The sequence below is a fragment of the Pezoporus flaviventris genome, unplaced genomic scaffold (assembly GCF_033815535.1).
Source record: "Pezoporus flaviventris isolate CSIRO_AGI_PZ_B2104156 unplaced genomic scaffold, CSIRO_AGI_Pfla_v1 ptg000009l, whole genome shotgun sequence".
NCBI lineage: Eukaryota > Metazoa > Chordata > Aves > Psittaciformes > Psittacidae > Pezoporus > Pezoporus flaviventris.
The window spans coordinates 1079994-1100357 of record NW_026892557.1 but is presented as its reverse complement, the minus strand read 5'-3'; the positions used below and the strand labels follow the sequence as shown (position 1 = coordinate 1100357).

General features: G+C 42.4%; 2 protein-coding genes across 4 annotated transcripts in view; one reads left to right on the top strand and one right to left on the bottom strand.

Annotated features, from left to right (window-relative positions):
• The window catches only part of MTOR (mechanistic target of rapamycin kinase), a 64169-nt gene that overhangs the window by 36600 nt on the left and 7205 nt on the right, over positions 1-20364 (bottom strand). Inside the window, exons 10-29 of one of the 2 annotated variants that reach the window (XM_061450095.1) lie at positions 20172-20300; positions 19139-19383; positions 18755-18970; positions 17937-18142; positions 17295-17417; positions 16852-16941; positions 16662-16754; positions 15991-16125; positions 15532-15661; positions 15082-15332; positions 14176-14217; positions 13050-13136; positions 12329-12496; positions 11982-12094; positions 11428-11590; positions 11076-11168; positions 10230-10376; positions 9287-9429; positions 8897-9059; positions 8612-8757 (exon numbers count right to left, since the gene is read on the bottom strand). In XM_061450095.1, coding sequence (XP_061306079.1) covers positions 8612-8757; positions 8897-9059; positions 9287-9429; positions 10230-10376; positions 11076-11168; positions 11428-11590; positions 11982-12094; positions 12329-12496; positions 13050-13136; positions 14176-14217; positions 15082-15332; positions 15532-15661; positions 15991-16125; positions 16662-16754; positions 16852-16941; positions 17295-17417; positions 17937-18142; positions 18755-18970; positions 19139-19383; positions 20172-20300 — 2883 coding nt within the window. The remainder of the gene's footprint in view (positions 1-8611; positions 8758-8896; positions 9060-9286; positions 9430-10229; positions 10377-11075; positions 11169-11427; positions 11591-11981; positions 12095-12328; positions 12497-13049; positions 13137-14175; positions 14218-15081; positions 15333-15531; positions 15662-15990; positions 16126-16661; positions 16755-16851; positions 16942-17294; positions 17418-17936; positions 18143-18754; positions 18971-19138; positions 19384-20171; positions 20301-20364) is intronic. The other variant, XM_061450096.1, reaches the window with a different exon arrangement.
• ANGPTL7 (angiopoietin like 7) lies at positions 1698-6659 on the top strand. Of its 2 annotated transcripts, none has more exons than XM_061450099.1 (5): positions 1698-2076; positions 3749-3849; positions 4173-4367; positions 5204-5402; positions 6361-6659. In XM_061450099.1, exons 1-5 carry the CDS (start codon positions 1698-1700, stop codon positions 6528-6530), a joined length of 1044 nt encoding a protein of 347 aa, XP_061306083.1. In that variant the 3' UTR covers positions 6531-6659. The 2 variants fall into 2 exon arrangements, with proteins under 2 accessions (XP_061306083.1, XP_061306082.1); XM_061450098.1 differs by having other exon boundaries at positions 3746-3849.

Below are 20364 nucleotides of genomic sequence, written 5' to 3'. Positions count from 1 at the left end.
ACCCCGTAAGTGCTTTGGTGCTCTCATCCTCCTAAACCTCTGTACCCTGTGGGGTTTCTCATTACTATTCTGCAGCTGGAGTACAAATCAGAGGCAGAAACAAAGCATCTAGCAGTAAGTGTAGCAAAGCTAAGGAGGAAGAGAAATTGCACCAACAAGAAAATATGCTTCCTACTTCTCCAGAATGCATGTCAGATCACCAGGCCTTTTCTAATCAAGCAGAAATCCTGCAACCACTCTGGATCAACAAGAGAAGTCTAACTGGGATAGCACATCTCAGTTGGGTTTCTCCTCTTTTTCTTTGCAAAAAAAACAAAGAAAGGAGCTTTCTTTTGTTCTCTTAGACACCAAGAAGCTTTCATGGCATTTGTCCCAGGGGCAGATACATCAACCATTTACTCCTTCATTTTGCATCTTACCTCTGCCACTTGTCACAATCAAAGAGGAAGATGCAAGAACTCACACTTTGGCCAATGCCAGAGCAGCTGGCTTGTGGAGAAACAACTTATCCATAAGGATCTAGAGCAAAACCTGCACACCTTTTGCAAAAAGCTGCACCATTGCTGGAACAGCTCCACTCTGGGATCAGTTACAACCAACTTTGGAACTGCTGAAGGATGTAAAAGAGGAGACTGGAAGTTGCTATCTCAGCCAACTGATACTTGACCTATACTCTAAGTGTCTAAAGATTTAAGCTTTACTCTTAAATCTACACTTTATATAACTGTGGACATTTTAATTACCCACAGATTTTCCCCTCTAAATCCTGTTAACAAACTGACCTCCCTAATACTGGAGTTCAATCAAATTGCCTGTGAAAAAAACCACCTCTTGTCAATTGGAAGTAGATTGTCTTTCAGCATTACTTAATGTCCTTTTGCTTGTCCACTGTGAGTAAACACAGGCATGGGTTTTGACTTAGATGTTTTGCAGACTTCTTTCCATCCCACCCTCGCATATCCCATCTCTAAGAATAGCAGCACTGAATGCTACAAAACAAACAGTGCAGAGACACCAGCGTCCAGAGGGAGGATTAGATGCTAAACAGATGAATTTGCCACAATATTATGTAAATTAAGAAGGACTGCAAGCATAGAGTTACCCCCTCAACTTCTGGTATTAGGAGGACTTGTTGCAGCTGGGGCTACCTGCTAGGGAGTTCACTCCCTGAACTTTCATAAACTCATGCTGCTGGGACAGACTTTTCACATTCTGGACCTCTAGCGCTCCTCTAATGTTACTGAAGTGCCAGAACAAGTCACCAAGAGGGCTTCAATCCAACATCGCTGGAAACTCTGCATTTCCTAGCCCTCCACCACACCCCTTCAACACAGAACTGAGTGAAGTCTCTCCTGCTCTCCCCAACCTTTTTTGGCTGAATGCTGTTCTAGTTTCACCCTGTAAACACCTGATAGGAACAGATGAACTGGGAGGGGCCAGAGAGCTCTTCATAGCTCCAGGGGGGTGGAGGTAAACACCAAATTGCATAAAAGATGCTTTGAGACAGACTTCCAAAGTGCATAGGCTCTGAAAGGACGGGTCTGAAAAAAGGCTGCTTCTTCAGGCTCCACCTTCAGAGACTCCCTTCATTGGAAGAAAGCTAGGTACTGTAGCACTTGCAACCAACTTCATACCTACCCCAGCTGCATTCAGACTACCCACAGCCAGCTGGAAGTTTTCTGTTGCTGTAAGCAAAAATGCCAGCAAGATCCAGTGCTCAGCTGGCCTGGCTCTGCATTGTCACTGTGTCTGTGGCGATCTACCCAGCGCTGCTGCAGAAGCCTCCTAAAAGGAGGACACTCAATGGGAATGCACAGTCCAAGTTGACAGGCTGCTGTGAAGAGATTAAAGAGCTCAAGCTGCAAGTAGCCAACCTGAGCAGAATGCTGCAGGAGCTGAGCAAGAAGCAGGAAGGCGACTGGGTGAACGTGGTCATGCAAGTGATGGAGCTGGAAGGGAGCACCAAGCAGATGGAGTCCCGCCTCATTGATGCGGAGAGCAAATACTCCGAAATGAACAACCAGATAGATATCATGCAGCTCCAGGCAGCTCAGACGGTCACGCAAACTTCAGCTGGTAAGGAGGGAGCCACCAAGCTCCCAGAGACACCTTTTGATGCTCAGAATGAACTTATGACTAGTCCTTAATGCTAGCATGTCCCACTAACGGGATTAGCAAGTGTGCATTCTGAATGCTTCTGCTTAAAGTACTTCTGTAGGCAGGTGATACTGAGAAAACCGTTTGGATTCATCTGTCAGAAGTGCAAAGATCCAGCTGTGTTTTAATATCTGTATGTTTGTTACTGAGGAATGGGAAAACTGAGCAGGGACTGTATCTGTACAGCGAGGAACTCAGTCTAACAGTTCATTTTCTAAGCACTACAGTACCAATCCAAAAAGGAAGGGAGCTGGCTCTGTCACAGAAGTGCTCTGGCAGCAATATCCTCTGCGTTCACAGTGCTGACAGGGGACTAGAAGTTGGTGAAACAACTAGAAATGCTGTCCAAGCCTTACTGAGGCTTGTAACTGTATCTTTATGACCATCTTGAAACCAGAGTAAAAGAGTTATCCGTTATTTGAATGATAAGTCTCAAACATTCAAGGCTGCAGATGATGCAAGATGCAAACTGTGATATAAGCCTAGCCAGAGCACTTAAATTGTTCCAAATCCTTTCTTCCCCGAGGGAAAATTTCACTGCACAGAGTGATTGCACAGGCCTGTCCCGAGCATGGAATGCAGGCGCATTTTGTAGGTCAGCTATCTGCAAAACCGCTTCTAGAAGAAAGCGTCTTTTTAGATGACTTTTCTCCTAAAATTAAATCTGCTGCAATATATTTAAAGCTTCCTTTAAAATCCACTGCTGTTTTCTAGGAGAATTGGGTTTGCCAAAGGATTTCACTTAGATTTTTTTATTTCTTTTTTTTTTTAAATGCAAAGGAAAAACTTTTAAATCTATTTACTAAATTCCTCTTCCCTAAAGTTCCACTTGGCTAGTTTTGACACACCACTGTTTAGTGGAGGTCTTTACTATTATACCATAACAAGTCTCTTTGGGGCTGTGCAAAGGTATTGAAACCAGATGTGTCTCGTCTCACCTCACCAGGTAAGAGACACATAGTCTGTACTGAACTGAAAGCTGTCAGAATGGATAAAGCCTTGCTTCAGCTGGTTTATCTTCCTCAGAAGAATAGCTGTGCATCTCCCTATCATCAAGGCAGCTCCTGCAGAGGGAGGAAAGAAGGCTGGCAGAGACTGACACAGACTGCAGCTAAAAGCCACCAGCTCTGTCATAGGCTCTGGTGCAAAAAGTGCTGAGCAAATAGGCTTCATCCGCAAACCCGGCTAACCTGCTCAAGCATCAGGCTGAGCTTCATCAATCTGGCAGCAGGCCTTGCCATTCTATTAGATAACCCTTTATTGTTTGGGAGGGGGACAGCAAATAAATATCTTTATACCTTCCAGCAAGTGGTAGCAATGGGAAGAGAAACTGGAGATTGCTCTTTGGATAGGAGAGGCAAAAACCAAACCCAAAAACCCCATCAAAGTCCCAGTGCTACTATCTCTTTTTCCAATGTGTGTATTGATCAAAACTAAACCATTTCAGGAAAACATGAGATTTGTGGAAGTCTTCTTCACTTAGTTACTCCTTGTATTACAAATTAAGCTTCCAAGAAACCACCTTTGTGGTTTCCTATGGGAAGTTGTTCTTGCTGTTCACATTCTTACTTTCTGCTTCCTATTCAAGTAGATGCTGTCTATGACTGCTCTTCACTCTACCAGAGGAACTACAGGATCTCTGGGGTTTACAAGCTACCTCCTGATGAATTTTTGGGGAGTCCAGAGCTGGAGGTAAGGACGCCAAGTGCACAATGTATATTGCATGTCTTTTCACATATAATCAAGAAATACTTACCTACTGCAGAGACAAAAAGAGTACATACTGAGTTATGATACCCTACACTCTGACTCAGTATCTTTAGGCAAACTTAAAGGAAGTAAAGACTGTACATTTAAAAGGGAAAAGGGGTTCACTTAACATTTTTTTCCATGAATTAAAGAAAGAAAAGAGGAATTTCTTCAAGTTGTGAAATCTGGAACAATGTCTTCTGTTAAGAGAACTGAACCTTCCTAAATCTACTGACAGGTAAACACTGGATTTTTTCCTGCTGTAGGTGTTCTGCGACATGGAGACAGACGGAGGTGGCTGGACTATCATCCAGAGACGTAAAGTTGGTTTGACCTCTTTCAATAGGGACTGGAAACAGTACAAGGAAGGATTTGGCAATATTCGGGGAGATTTTTGGCTGGGAAATGAGAATATCTACAGACTTTCAAGGCGCCCCACTGTTCTGCGAGTAGAGCTGGAGGTAATCAATAAGCATTTAATTTCAGCAGAAAAAAAAGCTTTGAATACAAAGGGATTTCCCAGTAGCACATACCATCTCCTGTCTCTATAGGAGGCCCAAAGAATTTGCATGCTTTAACTGCAGGAGAAGGAAGCAGGATGGCCCTAATGATACGTTCAAGGACTAGACAGAATTACATTCTCTACCCCAAAGTCAGTAGAACAACCTTCTATCTGCATACAGATTGTGTCTTAGGGAACTTGTGGGGCTCTAGAGAACCCTGTGAAACCCACTGCAGAGATCAAACTGCTGATCGCCTCAGATGCAAAGATTCACAAAGATGCTCCATGAATCTTTTCCTTTTGCAGAACTTTCTTCCAGCCTGTATACAAGAGTTTGCACTGTATTACTCCAAAACAATGTCTACAGTCTATTAAAGGCTTGGGTTTGACTTAAACTAGGTTTACAGCTGGTACAATAGTTTTGACGGATGGGATATGTATAATGGAAAAAGTGAGCCAAAGTCTATGTCTAAAAGTGAGTGTTTCAGAGAGGAAAACAAAGTTACTTGAGGCAGCACACTCTGAGATGAGGACTTTGAATGCAAGAGTGGCACACCAGTTTCCATATATGTTGTTTAATACCAGTGTAGGCAAGACTTGGAAATATAATGCTTTGCTCTGGAAAGTTTCTTTGCCTTAAAAGGGAAGTTTCTGCAGCCTGAGACAGAAAAAATACCCATGAAAAATCCAGGACTGAGAAAATATACGTAACATGCACTGCATGTAACAATAAAGAGTGGGGTTTTTCATAACTACTCTAATAGGACCTATTTCTTCTTCACTGTTCTGTGGCAGGACTGGGAAGGCAACATACGCTACGCACAATATAAGCAGTTCACCCTGAGCAATGAAATCAACAGCTATCGCCTTTTTGTGGGGAACTACACTGGCAACACAGGGCGGGATTCCCTCAGGTACCACAACAACACAGCCTTCAGCACGAAGGACAAGGACAACGACAAGTGCGTGGACGACTGCGCCCAGTTCCGTAAAGGTAAAACATGAACAAACACCTTCCTGTCCCAAGAGAGCTCCCGGGTAATTCACAGAGAGCCCAAGATTCCCTCATTGCAAGTAACTAGTAAGGAGCATCTGGATGGCAAATGAAGGGAGAGGTGATCAGCTCTGGAATACCCACTTGCCAGTTATGTGGGCAATGTGGCACTTAAAGCTGATTTACACAAAGCCAGACTGTATGTTATAGACATCAGTACTCTTCAAATGATTGAGTGCATGTTTTCACCTACACCTACTGTTATCCAGCCCGTTATGCCTCTATCGGATGTTGAGATGCAATTCAGCGACGCAGGAATTTATTCCTGTATAAGATCTTTTTGTTTTCTTCTGTAAGGTTTCAAGTTAGTATCAGGAACTTGTAATTACCCTCCTGTATTATTATCCTACTTGCACTTCAAGGTTTCACCTGCATTCCAATCTTTATTTCTACCTTAAAGAGCCTCTAATGAGGTTACTCTCTTTGTTCAATTTGTTATCTTTATAGGAGGTCTGTCACACAGATAATTGCCTTCACTGCATCTTGCCCTTTAATTTCCCCATTATGCCCACACATGACAGGCAAATAAAATTGTTGGTATCAGCCTCAATAAAATAGTGCAGCTTACTCGCAGTGTGCAGAGACCTCTTAAATGCTTTAAGATGCCCAAGCTAAGATCCCAAACTAATTTCCTACGCTAACTCTCACAGAGACAGAAACATGTCAAGGAAAAACCACTGGACTAATCTGACTATGCAACTGTAAAGTCTTTATGTATTTAGTATCCATGTTAAATTTTGAGTTTACCTGCAATCCCAGCTATAAAGGCTCCAGGGATTAAACGCTGCATTCTGGTCACTCTCCTCTGGAAGGAGCAGTAATTCTTATGATGAATACAAAACATACCTGTTTTAAGTAAATGACTCACCAGGAATCTATTCATTTGGGTTTTTAAAAGGTGGATATTGGTACAACTGCTGCACAGACTCCAATCTGAATGGGGTTTACTACCGGAAAGGAGAACACACCAAGAACATGGATGGGATCACCTGGTACGGATGGCATGGATCAACCTATTCCCTGAAGAGAGTTGAGATGAAGATCCGGCCAGAGGATTTCAAACCATAGAGAGAACCAGTATTTGTTTGTACAGTTTCCTTATGCTACTGCACAGAAGGTGGGCAATGAACTGCTCAAAATCAACCAAATAATAGTTCATTTCATCTAATATGTGCAACAGCTACATACTGGCTATGTGCACACACAAACACTGAGGCACATTAAGCACAAGTCACCGCCATTCATGTTACCAGGGCTCAGACTTATTTCCTCCTCTTCAGACTCTTTCCAAAGGGAAAAAAATGTTGTGTTAGAATAGGTTATAACTGAATGCACTTCCAGCACCTTCAAAAAACCTACTGGTGTGTTTTCACTAGCACTGTGGCTAGTGGGTTGCCTTAGTGTTAACCAACCAGGCAGGGACTGAATAAAGAAAGCCTTCTTGTTGCCACTTCTTCAGTGTGTAGAGTAAGCATTCCTAACTCCCTCCAGAAGAGACTCAAATCACCACAACAACATATTCATTTCAAGGCAGATGCACCTTTCTAGAGTATAATATGTGGTTTACATTCCCACAGAGGAAATAATGAAGCTGGATTAGTTAGTATTGCCCAGGTTCTCTCCTTCAGTTTTACGGCCATCTCCTGCTGCTGCAACAAGTAAGTCCCCACAGAGGGCTGCACCCAGCAGACAGTAAATCTGGAGAAAGGATTTGCCTCATATGCTCTGTGATACTTACTCCTATTCACAGATGACCTAAAAGCTCATAAACTAGAAAGCAACTTTCAGGGCTGCCACCAAATTATGCTCAGGTTAGGGCATTAAGTGTGCTGTACGTCACTAAGACTAAGGGAGAACAATAGATTAGCAAAAGAAGTCCAGACCTGGCCATCCAGCCAAAAACCTCAACTCCAACACTTAAAACCACTGTATCCATAAGCAAAACACTAGCACACACCAGAGAATCCAGGAATGATGTTATGCAACACACACACAATGTTTCTCCTTTACATAACACAGTGTCAAAAATAACAGTTAAAAAAAAAAAGAGACCACTCCTGTCACCATACTGTTATTTGAATATGTTGGAAAAGATCGTTAGCATTAATATATCTATTTTTATTCACCTTAAAGAGAGTTTCAATCTAATTTAAACTGTTCAGTGCTGTGTGAAATGGGAGTTACTGATGACTTGGGAATTGCCTTACATATGTTTGACTATTCATACTGGAAACCTCAACTGTGTTGAACTAGAATTGGAATTACTTTAACTGTGGTCTATAAAATGGATTTTGAAAGGTTTCAAAGCTTTCCCAATTCTAATAAATTGCCTTTCATTTTTAATTCTGTTTTACTTCGAGTCTGCTCCTTAACTTGTTTTTTGATACACACAGAAAGAGCTGCACCTGAGGCCAGGAAAGGGAATACAATTAATTCTATACTTATCTCAGGAAAAAAAAAAGAAGAGAGGACAAAGGATGAAAGAAAAAAAGAGGGGAAAACACCCCAGGAAAGCACAACTCCCAGGAAGCGGGAGGGCTGATAAACATCACAAACAAAGCTAAGTTTTTGCTCAACCAAAATCAATTTGGCCATCTCAAATGGTAGAGTTAACATTCCTGTGAGATGAAACCAAGATTCATGTTTTAAACCATGTAGTCTAGTACCAAATCCTGTGCAGGTGTTTTAGGCTAACAGCTTTCTTATGGACCAAACTCAGGAAACAATACACTCTTCTTATAATACCTGCTACTTGATATACGGAGAGTGAGACCTATCTAAGCTGGATGAGCAGAACTTGATGAGAAGTTTTATTTAAGAACTTCAGCTTTTCTGGCTTATTTATACGTAGGTGTAGAAATCTGTCTCATTTAACTTACAGCCACCCCACGAGATCCTGTATTGAAGGGCAAAAAGTAGAAACTGGAAGACTCCACTTCTTGCACAACTTCCCACAGCTTCTATCATGATTTTAACCAAACAGAAGGGCAGAACTCAGAAGCTAGGAGTGTACATCTGCAAGCTAGTTAGTAAGCCTACAACATCTTGTGGCAGAGTGTGAAACCCTAAAAACTGTCTAGATTCATCCCAAAGGTATCCTAACTTGGGTACTGATGCAAGAGCAAAAGTCTCGTCAGTTGTGGTCCTACCTGATAAGAGATTCTAAGATGGCTGGGGTGGGACCCTTCTGAAATTCCAGCTCCTTGTAGTGAAGTGCCTTGGCATATGCTCGACATTTTGCAGCTCTTTCCCCCAGGAGGACAATGCCATTATCATCTCTCAGAGGCAGGGGACCCTGGGTAGAAGCACACACACCAAAAGCATGATGAGTATAAAAAAGCAGAAAGCATGCACGAACTCTTCACACCCTTTCCATAGCCTAGCCATTAGCCAGCTTGCCAGCATTCCAGAAGAGCTGCCAACAGCATCTCTACCTTGTCACTGTGTTCCATGAATTCTGCCAAATTCAGCAGTGTCTGAGTGACTTCTGCAATGTCCTGAGAAGTCAAGGCCAATTCAATGCTTCGGATCAGCTCATCCTGCTGGTCTTCATTCAGTTCAGACCAGCATGAAACAAAAGCAGCATTGAAGAGATCTCTGAGGAGGAAAGCAAAAGAGTGAGACGTGAGCAGATCCTCAAAACTACTTCACACTCTGCTGTTTTTCCAGCTTCACTTGAATGTGCCTTATATTATTCCTAGACTAATATGCAGGAACTGTCTCTACTTATGGAACCCAAGAGCTTTTAACTTTCTTTTTCCTTACAACATCTGGCTTGCACTGCAATTTCAAGTGATCTGAAAACCAAAACAGAATTACTCTACCGAGCCATGGGGTTATACGCCTGAGCCAGCGCCCAGCATGAGCGCAAGGATGGTGAGGAGGAATCCTTCAGCAGCTCCAAACTCAGTCTTCTTAACCATTCCAACCAGTCATCTTTGGAAACCCTTCTTGCTGCTCCCCAGGCCTGCAGAACAAAGCAAGATGGTGCAATTACCAAATGAAGCACTATCCAAAAGCAGAAGAAATCCATCAGCAGGCAGCATGACTTCTTTACAGCTCCAAATCACATCGCTGAGATGCCCTTCTCAATGCCCTGAAATCCATTACCTTTGTCAGATAATTTGCAACACGTCTCGATTCTAAGAAATCTTTATTAAATGTATCCCTGTCATGACATGCCAAGTATTTAACATAATTCTTTTCCTACAAAAGTACACCAAGAGCTGAAGCCACTGTTGAAACATCAGCTTAAAAATACTTAATGCATTTAGCATTAAATTTTTAAATCCATCATTTTCAAACCAATCCATCCCACTGTTGAACCGAGTGCTATGTGCATTTACTGTTCCAACTAGCCAGTGCTTAGCTATTAAGTTCTATATTGGCTTCAAGAGAATATAGTACTAAGATATAAGTGGCTGATGAAAAAAGGCAGAAGCTCTGAAACAGATGCCTCTAGAAGCTACAGATGATTCCTTGTGATCTAGGAAGTCTTGTTCATACTTAACATAACAAGGAAGTGTCAAGATTACTTCATGGCCATTAACAGTCTGATAATTCAGCTGCTCCTATCTTTCAAGTTGCTTAGCAGCTTCTTCTTTTAAAGAGTCTCAGACACCACTTTGAGCTCAGTTTTGTACAGAACTGGCAACAGAAAAGAGATGTAAATAAATGCAGTTTGGACGCACCGGACAAACTCCTTAGATATGACATGAGCTCCTCCCTTCAGTAGCAAACTCACACTGTGCAATTCTCTGGTCTTACCTTCTGCAGGTTGATGGTGCTAACATGCAATTTCTTCATGGGTCCTGTTTCCACAGGTCCACTAGCCAAAGTTTCTCCCTGGTTGCTTCTCAGCATTCGGTGTTGATAAATCAGGGGATCCTCTTCTTCATCAGCAAGAGTATAGCCCTACAATAAATAGCTTACAATGAAGATCACACCCACATACACAAAAGCAATTTCCTACAAGCCAAACGGATGACAAAGTCAGAGCACTACCCAACCTCACAGTGAAATTTGTGAGGCAACCAACTGTGTTTCATTACAATAATTACACCTTATAAACCAGAGAACTCTAATAATATTTCTTCTCTATTCAATTTAACTGTTAGGAAATCTTAGCTCCTAGTATTAAAACCCCGAATAACACACCTTAAAACAAGCACTCCTTCCTATTTGACTCACTAGGAAGTTGAGAACAGCAGTGTGCTGCTTGTTCTACCTTAATCAATTCTCAAACCAGTTACTGAGATTTTGAAATGTGGGACAGCCTATGGAAAATACTGAGATAACAAGGTCTGCTCAAGCCCTGAAACTGTGCAAAACCTCAAGTAAATCCATGTTTAAGAACTGAGAAAAAAGTAATAACAATGGCTACAATTTAAAGTTCTTACCTAGTACTTGCAGTGATTTTTGTATTAGAATTAATAGCAGTAATCATTTTCCCAATGCAATCTGTCTCCTTTAAAAGCTGTACTTCAGACACAAATACAGCAACAACCATTCTTCATTTTCTAACTCAAAGTGAAGTTTCCAGCTACATATCTCTCATCACAAAAACAACCCCAAAGCACCCTTATGCAAACAACTACATACTTGTTAACTCACCTTTACAATTCTGCAGATAAGAACATCATAGCGCTGATGGTTAATTCTGTGTCGCACCAGAACTTTGTTCACCATCGGGATAAAAATCTGGTACTGTACAGGGGAATGCATCAAAAGCTAGTTACTCAGCGACACCAAGTGCAGTAATATCCCACCTTTGTTTCATTTCTCTTATTAAACAAACAATTCTGAAAGCTGGATTTCAGTAACTCTTGATTCCAGAAACAAAGAGAAGAAAAACCTGTTTTCTTTAAAATGCAGAAAGAGTGCACTACAAATATTCACCTTTAAAGCCTTAATGTTTGTGACAGTCCCTCCTCTTACAAGCTTTCAAGTCTGAGAAGAGTATTACCTTCTTTCCCAGCTGGAACACCAGAGAGGAAAGTGTGTCCATTGCAGTTGTTCGTAGCTCAGGGCTCTGATCTAGTGTTCGCACAATGGGATGAATAATCCGTGAGGCATAGTCAGTGAAATCCAGGGACTCTGTCAAGCGGTCCACTGTTTCTAGAGCAGCTCTGAAGTTGAAGCAAAAAGAAGAGAGGACTTACCTCTTTTGGCATAAAACAGGAGAAATGAGATGTAAAACATGTAAGTGATTTGTTCTCTGTCTTCCTAAGCATCAATAGTAATAGGAAAAACAGGCCACAGGAACTCTGATAATGCAGATAGTACTTGCAGAATAGCTTGCAAGTTGCAGTGACTAAACTACTGACAGGTAAGAACCAGAAATTATTAGTCTATACCCAAGAAAAGTTGCTAACAATGCTGTGACATTCAACCATAATCATTTAACACAGAGAAAACACAGGGAAGGAACTAAGCGGTATTTCATACTACATGTGGCTAGAGCAGCCACTGGGGAACCACAAGGGAAAGAAAAGAGACTGCAAAGCAACCAACACTTACTTGCGAGCCACCACTGGAACATCTGGGGCATCAAATAGCTTTACAATAGGAGGTAGTAACAAATGAAGGTAGTCATCCAGGTTAGCTCCAAAGAGCTGGATCGCATTCAACAGCTGGAGGGAAAAATGATCCAATGTGACTTAAAGTCACGAAGAGATGCACCTTAAATAAGTCAGTATCCAGTGAAAAGTTGCTACAACCCTGCACTTGAAACAAGGTGCTGTCTGCATCATATCACACCAAGCCACTACTGAACTGCACCTCTCCCTTTGCTTGCAGCACACAAGCAAGAAGAAGCCCTGCTGGGGCATGGCACATTGGGCATGTTCTTGCAGACTGCCACTCACCTTGACAGAGACAATGCGACTCTGACTGTTGTCGTGCATGAAGACCCGTAACATGTGAGGAATGAGCTGAGGCAGATAAAGTTTGAATTCACCTCCTAGAGCCACCACGATCTGCTCAATGAGTAGGATAATTGTGCTCTGGATGGAATTGTTCATGACCCAGAAGTCCTGCAGAATCAAAAAATTAAACAGTTCTGCAACTGAGCTGTACCAATTACAAGAAAAGCAAACTGCAGGAGACAGTCTCTAGATGAATTCAAGGCTGCAGGCAAGGACTACACTGCTCTTATAGAGCAATGTAAATCGGTAGTTTTGGTCTGTTTTTAAAACACTTTCTGCCTTCAGCGTATTTATAGCTGTTAAAAACCCCTAGGCAACCAATGTTTCCTAATCTTTCTGTTTGCAAACAGTAAGTGAAAACGAAGTGAAATGCCACCTATTTATGAACTCCGAACACGCCTTGCTAAAATTGTGTTTCTAAAAGAATTAAGTGCACAAAATCCAAGCACTCGAGAGAACTCGGACTAGCAGAACCTAGGAGCTGCTCTTACATGTAATGACGTGTAGTATTGTCACAAATACATCTTATTTCAAAAGGCAATTATTCCTTCAAGTACATGGAATTCTACACTTCTATGAGTTTATGAAGCGATTGATACATTTGATAACAGAAACACTATCCACCTTTTCTGGGAGTAACCGGCTTAAAGACTGTACTCACTCTCATCAGGGTGACAATTTCATCCATATAGGGGCGAATATGACTTCTCACAAAAGACACCAACATCCCTAGCTGCTGGAACAGGAACTGGAAGGAAGAAATGTGTAGTGATTAATGCAGCTTATTCAAATATCAAAGCAACTCTGGGTAAACAGCATTTCTCAGGCCAAGTGCAAGCTCATTTACCAAACAAATAGCATGCATAGCTCCTACATGCTCAAAATCTGGGGCTAAATTCTTGGCAGCTTCATCTCACTGGTTTGGGTTTTTGGGGTGAGTGAGCAGGGAGTGGTTTTGGGGTTTTTAGTTGGGCTCTCCACCCACCCCCTTGCAACAAAAATTCTGTGAGCTCAAAGCTTTAGACAGTCAAGCATATAAATAGGGGTTTATAATGTGTCAGCAAATTTACAGTGTCAGAACAGACTTGCAAGCACAAACCCCTCAGCTACAGAGCTTTGTAAATTAGATTTGAAGGATGCTTCCAAAAATTTAGCCCCTCATCTCTTCCCCCTGCCTGTAAAGCAAACTGACATACATTTTAAGATACTCTTCCTGTACTCTTTCCCATCCCCACCAAGATATACTGGTGAAAAGTTACTGGGGAAGAGAGTTTGGTCCTTGCCAGAAGTATCACACTTCTGAAAGATGGTTGACTGTACCATAGAAGGATTTTGACTAAGACAACTTTATTTGGATTTACTATCACAGTTTTGCAATTTCTTTTACCCCAATACAATCTTATGCACTCACTCAAGACAATGAATTTACTTTTGAGATCGTTTGAGGGTTAAATGACTCTGTCCACAAGATAAGTGTAAAGTCTTTTTTTCTCTAGGAAAATAGGAACATGTAAGTTATCATATATTAAATTTCAGTTCTTCATGCAGTATTTGAAGACTATAGTGACAAAATACAAAGCAGAGCTCAGAAAAAAAGACATAACAAATTCCTGTGAAAACTAAGTAAAAAACAACATCAGCTTCTTTAGTGAGAGCAGCACACCTTCATTTACCAGAAATGAACCCTGAGCTCCTGTACTGCCCCTTTCGTTTTGGTGTAGTGAGAGGATGCTTACATATAGGACAAGGACCTGCCTCCTTTAGGCTTTAGTGTCACGTGTACCCACCTCTGCTCTTCTCCCCAGTACACTTTCACCATCTTCTTTTACCTGAAAATTTTTAAACAGAGTGTGCACAACTGCATAGCTTTCAAGCAAGTTAGATCAGTCAGGTCTAGGAGTTCGGCCAACCCAGGCGTGTGAGATGCTTTCCTTCCAATGTGAGTAGTAGTTCAGTCTGGGAGAAAACAGCGGTTCTATAGCAGGGTTGGGATTCTGCTAAGGGAGCACCCATCCCACCTATGAAACATAGTACCAATAACCAGTACAAACTGTCCTTCCCACCCGAGATTTCAGCTGCCTGAGGAAATCGTTTGGCAAACAGCAGCCATCTCTGGTCAGGCAAATCTTAAGCCCATTATTATCTTCACACAATTCTCATTTCCTTCTAAAACTGTAACTGAAGTGGGAAGGAAGAGAAAGCACTGCTGTGGCATCACCACCCACGCTGTTCTGAATGTTAGCAGACTGCAGCAAATTGAATTTTCCGGCTCACAGATGAGCCAAAGTACATGGCTGCATCAAAAATTTAAAGAATGTAACCCAATTATTTAAGAATACTGTTTGCAACAGTACGTTAATGCAGAGATCACTGAAAGCTCTGCAAGCTGCACAGGCTGTTTTCCTGAACAAAACCAGCTCGATAAAAAACCAAAGCAGAATCAAATAGATTGGTTTTCTTAGGATTATGCTCAGAAGCAGCTGTTTCAATAAGAAGCAAAAAAATATTTCCATTGAATATTCTACCAAATGCTCACAGGAGAGAAAAAGCAAAGCTGAACCTCACTTCTGCAGCATGCTTGGCAGCAACACATAGCACAGCAATGCCCAAAGCCAGTCGCATTCTCTTAAAACATGGACTCTTAATTTAGGGCAGTGGAACAGGAAGGAAGGAGTGGTCCCTAGTACACTCACCTCTCTGATGGCACCATCACAAACCCGTATTACGTTAAGGAACGTTGGCATGACCTGGGGCAGGAACTGCACACACTTCAGCCCAAGAGACTTGAAAATAAAGGTGATGGCCTGAACTACCATGGTGTGGTGCTGGGACAAGGATTGGTCTCGGAAAATTCTCATCAGTGCTACCATAGAGACAGCTGGATAGAATTCATCCAGAGGGAGGTTTCCCATGTTCACCAACATCTCACTGGTACTGTAGTCCGCTAGGAGAAAGAAGGGAGTGTCACAAACTGCATATTAAACGGCCTTGAGGACCACTTCAGTAGCATCTGAGTATTAGGTGAAAATATGTACTCTAATAATTTAAGAGGAGGAGACAAACTGGCAACAACAACCACAAAATAACCAAGATTTGTTTGTAGATCATCAAGCTATACACTTGAAAGGAATTCAGATGCTTACAAGAATCCTGGCTGGATTTGGACTCTGAGAGGCTGACAGCTGAAGCATCTCGTGACTGATCAATCATGCCAATGTTCACTTTGTGTTTGTAAGGGTCCAAAGCACCCAGCAATCCTAATACACGAATAGCCTGATAAGACAGAAACAAAAGGAAATCCATCACAATTTCATCACCAAAGCAAAAGTCAACACATGAACCCACATGTCTGGAAAGGTCCTGAGGATTGAAGAGAGAGGATCTGGAACTAAAGTGACTGCCTGGAAAAAACATCAATGCTCTCCATTCAGCTGTTGGAGGCCATTTCACTGACTCAACACTTTCACACTGTTAATTTTGCTTATTGTACATCAGCCACACTTATCTCCCCCCATCCAAATCCATGCAGATGCCCTTATTTGACAGCTCTTTCTCCACCAAAACCTTCTAGAAATGGTTGTGTGATAGCTTCATGTTCATACCTCTCGACGGGTGCCTTGGTTCTGCTCAGTCTTCAGGAAGTTCAGAAGCACCTCCAGCAATGTTGGGTACTTTCTGTATGGTTCCACCACATAGCCAGTGCTGGCCACAAGCTGTCCCAGTGTCCACAGAGCCACCTGGAAAGATCAAGCCCAGAGAAGACTAGTTTTGACCGGGGTATTTATTGTATCTCCCGAATTCATCAGTCATTTGACTGCCGTAGTTTCCTTGAGCGTTTTAGGATCTGCAAATGAGCATTTTAGGGCATTGCAAACCATAGTCCATGGTTTGAAACTGTCTATAAAGAGCATTTTTTAACAGGTAATAGTAAAGAAAGTGATAAACAATTTGTCTGACTGCCACAATTGCCCTCACTCAGAGATACGATTTGAGCAGGCATTCAACTCAGTGAGTCAACCTTCCACTAAAACCTGATTCCTTTTTTATGTTTTTATTCTTCTTTTCCATATAACAAGTCTGTACTATGTCACAGTTGCAGTCCTGTGTGCCTGTGTAACCTGTGTGGCACGAGCACGACCATACACTCCACTAGAGACTGGAGTGATTTAAAGGTTCATTTTAGCAGCTACGCTGGGAGACATGGATATTCCATCACAGCTTTGGTCACAGCTTGCCACAGATGGCAAGTTCAGTGCAGCTGTCAAACACTCACTTGTCTTTTAGCCAGCAGGGAGGAATCCTGTAGCATGTCCATAATTATAATGAAGAGCTCATCCACCCACTTCCTCATCTCCAGCCCACTGACCTATTGAAAGGTAAAAAAAAATAATCAAAGTCCTCCTTCTAGCATTGCCAAAAGCTTAACAACAGACAAGCAGGGCAAAGACCTGCTGCATCCCTACCTGTGCAAGCTCCCCTATGGTCGCTAGGACGTTGTTAATCACTCCTGGATTTGGATCTGGATCAGGATCTTTCAGTTTCACAATCAGTGCCTGGTAGGTGGCAGGAAAAGAAGTTAGAATGTTTTTAGAAGACTTTTTGTTGTATATATAGTACTCAAAACTATCTTTCCTTTTGTTTATGCCTGCAACTGATTCCACAGGGGCTCAACTTGTACCATGGGGAGCATTTCAACAGTAAATGAAACTTTGTTTTCACAAACTTAGGCAAACCAGAATCAAGTTAGGCTACACTGTCACATAAATGCATTCCTGTGGTAACATCCACATCAATCCAATTTTTTCCTGCTATGATGAAGCAAAAGAACTCCATCTCCTCAGGGTGATGTGTCCGCTTGCTGTATCATCTCACTCCAAAACCTCTAGGAAATGTACAGAGACTCTACCTTAAGGATAGGCTCCATATAGGGACGAATGAGGCGTGGAGCATTAGAAACCAGGTGACCCAACATCCTAGCACTTTGCTCTTTAATCCTGCCAACACCACTGTGTTCCAGCTCCGTCAGAATCTGCAGGAAAGACAATGGAAGCATGAAAACAGGGAAAATCAGAAGTAGGCAAAAATTCTTTGCATTTCCTCCTCTCCTGTCCAATAACAACATAAAGAAAAAAATCACCTTAACACTTGTAAAAGGGATTCTACATTTACATCCCATCCAGTCATTTACACCTAAATGAAGCTAAAATTAATTAGCATAAAGCTGAATAGATGGCTCCAAAACCATCTACGTTTATGAAGTGGTACCATCCATTCACCTAAAAGCAGCACAGAACGTCCTTCCTCAATACAGATAGAAAGCACTCCAGCATGATGAATGTGGGGTGGAGTAATGACTGCTTTTCTTTCCAGTACATCCTTAGAACTTCAGTCCAAACATCTACCACTAAAAAGACTTGCTGAAACCTACTGAGGAGATATTCCCCCACTCTCCCATGCATCCGTTACAGTTAGACAGCCCAGTTCTTTAGCACCATCTTGGTGTCAATACTAACTACCCTATTTTCACTGCAGGCACCCCCTTCATTACCTGGATTAACATCTTGCGCAGGAAAGGCATGACAAAAGCAGGGTTCATGCTGCTCAGGCGACCCACAGTACAGATGGCCAGCTCTCGGATTTCAAACACTTGATCATTCAGGGCCACAAAAAGAGCTTGCAAGTTCTCTGCCTGGGCAAGGTGAGCATCAAAGCGCTCATCCAGAGAAGCCAACACACAGAAACGTATATCAGGGTCTGCAAGAACACATTTGTTTCTCTTTAAATGCAGGAAGCTCCTGTTCTTATTGTTCTTAATCACAGGCTGGCTGCAGAAATTCTTCACAACCTCAGGGAAATGCCGAGAGCTTCCCCAGCATGAGATACTACCCTCAGTGTTTCACACAGGAGAAACAAGGTAGGTCAGCCCAACAAACTCAGTTCTGCTCAGCACTGCCCCGATAATCAGATTAGTACAATGCCAACCTCTTCTACCCACAAGTGGTACATTTGGAGCAGCATGCAGAAAATGTCACAGGGCCCCACTTAGTTCAAAGGATTACCAAGGACACAGTAGGTGCATTTTGCCCTAATGTTTTATTAATACCTCTAAAATCAAGATCTGGGAAGATAAATTAGAATCATAGAATAGCTAGGGTTGGAAAGGACCTTAAGATCATCTATTTCCAATCCCTCTGCCACGGGCAGGGACACCTTCCAAAACTGGGAGAACTTTTTAATTTATGAAGAGAAACAGCTTAAGTTAGTGGCAAATATGTTCAAATTCAACCACAACCACAACTATCACCTGCTCACATGCTAAAACTAACATGTGGTAACAGAACCCTTTTCTCTGAACCCCATACTAACCTGGGTCAGTTATTCCAACCACAAGCAGTTTGCTGAGAACATCAGCCACAACCTGCACTGCTGTCTGGCTGACCACATGGGCATGACCACTGATCAAGTGGATGGAAGGTGTGAGCAAACGAGAGCAAGTGCGGGCTGCTTCCATCCGGATCTCCTTGTGTTCGCTGTTCAGAAAGTGGTCTGCACAGTGCCGGACAAACTGAGTCAGAGAGTGGCCTGGAAAGAAGATGGGGATTTTAACACAGGTTTATACCTCAGTTACTGGTCTTACCAAGGGACAGATGTTTAAACAAAGTGCCCTGAGTCTTCCGGCTACTTGTATTCTGTTGCACTAGTGTTTATACCCCATACCCCTTTACATCCTGCTTCTTTATTTCATCTTACCTTCGAACTCAAAGCTACCCAGTGTACGAAGGGCAAGGGTGATGCTGCCCACATCACTGGCCTCTGGGATGTTGGTGAGGCTAGGGGAGGCAAGCTGGTGGGCCAAGCCCTTTGGCATGCCTGGATGTCGCAGAGGCTTGTGCATCAGAACAAGGGAGAGCATTTTCAGCAGCCCATCCTGGATATCCTTCTTTAGCTGAGGGATCTGACGGCTCAAGTCATACAGCACAGCTGTTAGAGCAGGGCTGAGGGTAAAAAGCAAGCAGATAGTTACTGAAACAGAAATCATGAGGTTCATGTTTCACCTTTTTGCCCATCAGAAGGTGTCTGTGGGCATTCACAGGTCACAGCAACACCTGGAGCAGAGCACACAGGTCCTTGTGTGAACCTGGGCACGAGATGACCTTGTATGAACTTCGTGAGCAAACTGCCAGTATTACAGCTACACTAGGCAACATTGCTAGAGTAATTACAAATCTAAGTGATTCCTTATACTTAGGCGCAAAGACAATTAAACTCATTTCCAGATGGCAACATTAATCTAATCTAAAAAGCTCTGTGCTACCTGGATACGTCCTCCATGCCCTCACATACTAATAGCATGAGCTAGAAAATTTCCCTGGAGGAACTGTCAGTGCCAAGGATGAAAGAAGCTAGAAGCAAATATTCAGTGCTTCAATCCTCCTTCCCTGTCAACTGGATAGAGAAGAAATGTGCTGGCCTTTAGAAGCTTTCTAAATTTTTGCAGGCTGTTGCTAAATGTGTTTGTGTAGTGGAAAGCAGAGAAGATTGCTTTTGAATTCACTAGTTCTACAAAAATATTTCTTTACATAGAGACCAATGCTCGTAAGTAACTCAACAGACACATGAACACTTAAAACATTATTCTTCTGAAAGTTACACTGACCTTCTGAAAGGTCATTTAAAGCGATAATCTTCCTTCTCAATCTGAGGACTTGTAAGGTCTCATTCTGTATGTCCAACAATGCCATCCAGTGGCTAACAAAAATATGCTTCCCTGCCCTGTACTCACCTCAGGCCCACAGCCAGCATAGGCTCCAAAAGCTCTTTGATGTCCTGCTGGATACTGGGTCCCATGGCTCGTGCCAGCATACTAATGCAGGTGAAGACTGTGGCATCAACCTGTACAGACTTCTGCCTCCTGGAAAGGGACCACATATAATTTAATGAAGAGGAGCTCTTATTTTTCAAACATCTTTCCTCTC

What these genes read in the sequence shown, in the direction of transcription:
- ANGPTL7 (XM_061450098.1), top strand. Translation starts at nt 1,698, where the DNA reads ATGCCAGCAAGATCCAGTGCTCAGCTGGCCTGGCTCTGCATTGTCACT. An exon ending in TTCTGCGAGTAGAGCTGGAG is followed by an intron (nt 4,368 to 5,203) that starts GTAATCAATAAG and finishes GTTCTGTGGCAG; the next exon opens with GACTGGGAAGGCAACATACG. An exon ending in CTGCGCCCAGTTCCGTAAAG is followed by an intron (nt 5,403 to 6,360) that starts GTAAAACATGAA and finishes GGTTTTTAAAAG; the next exon opens with GTGGATATTGGTACAACTGC.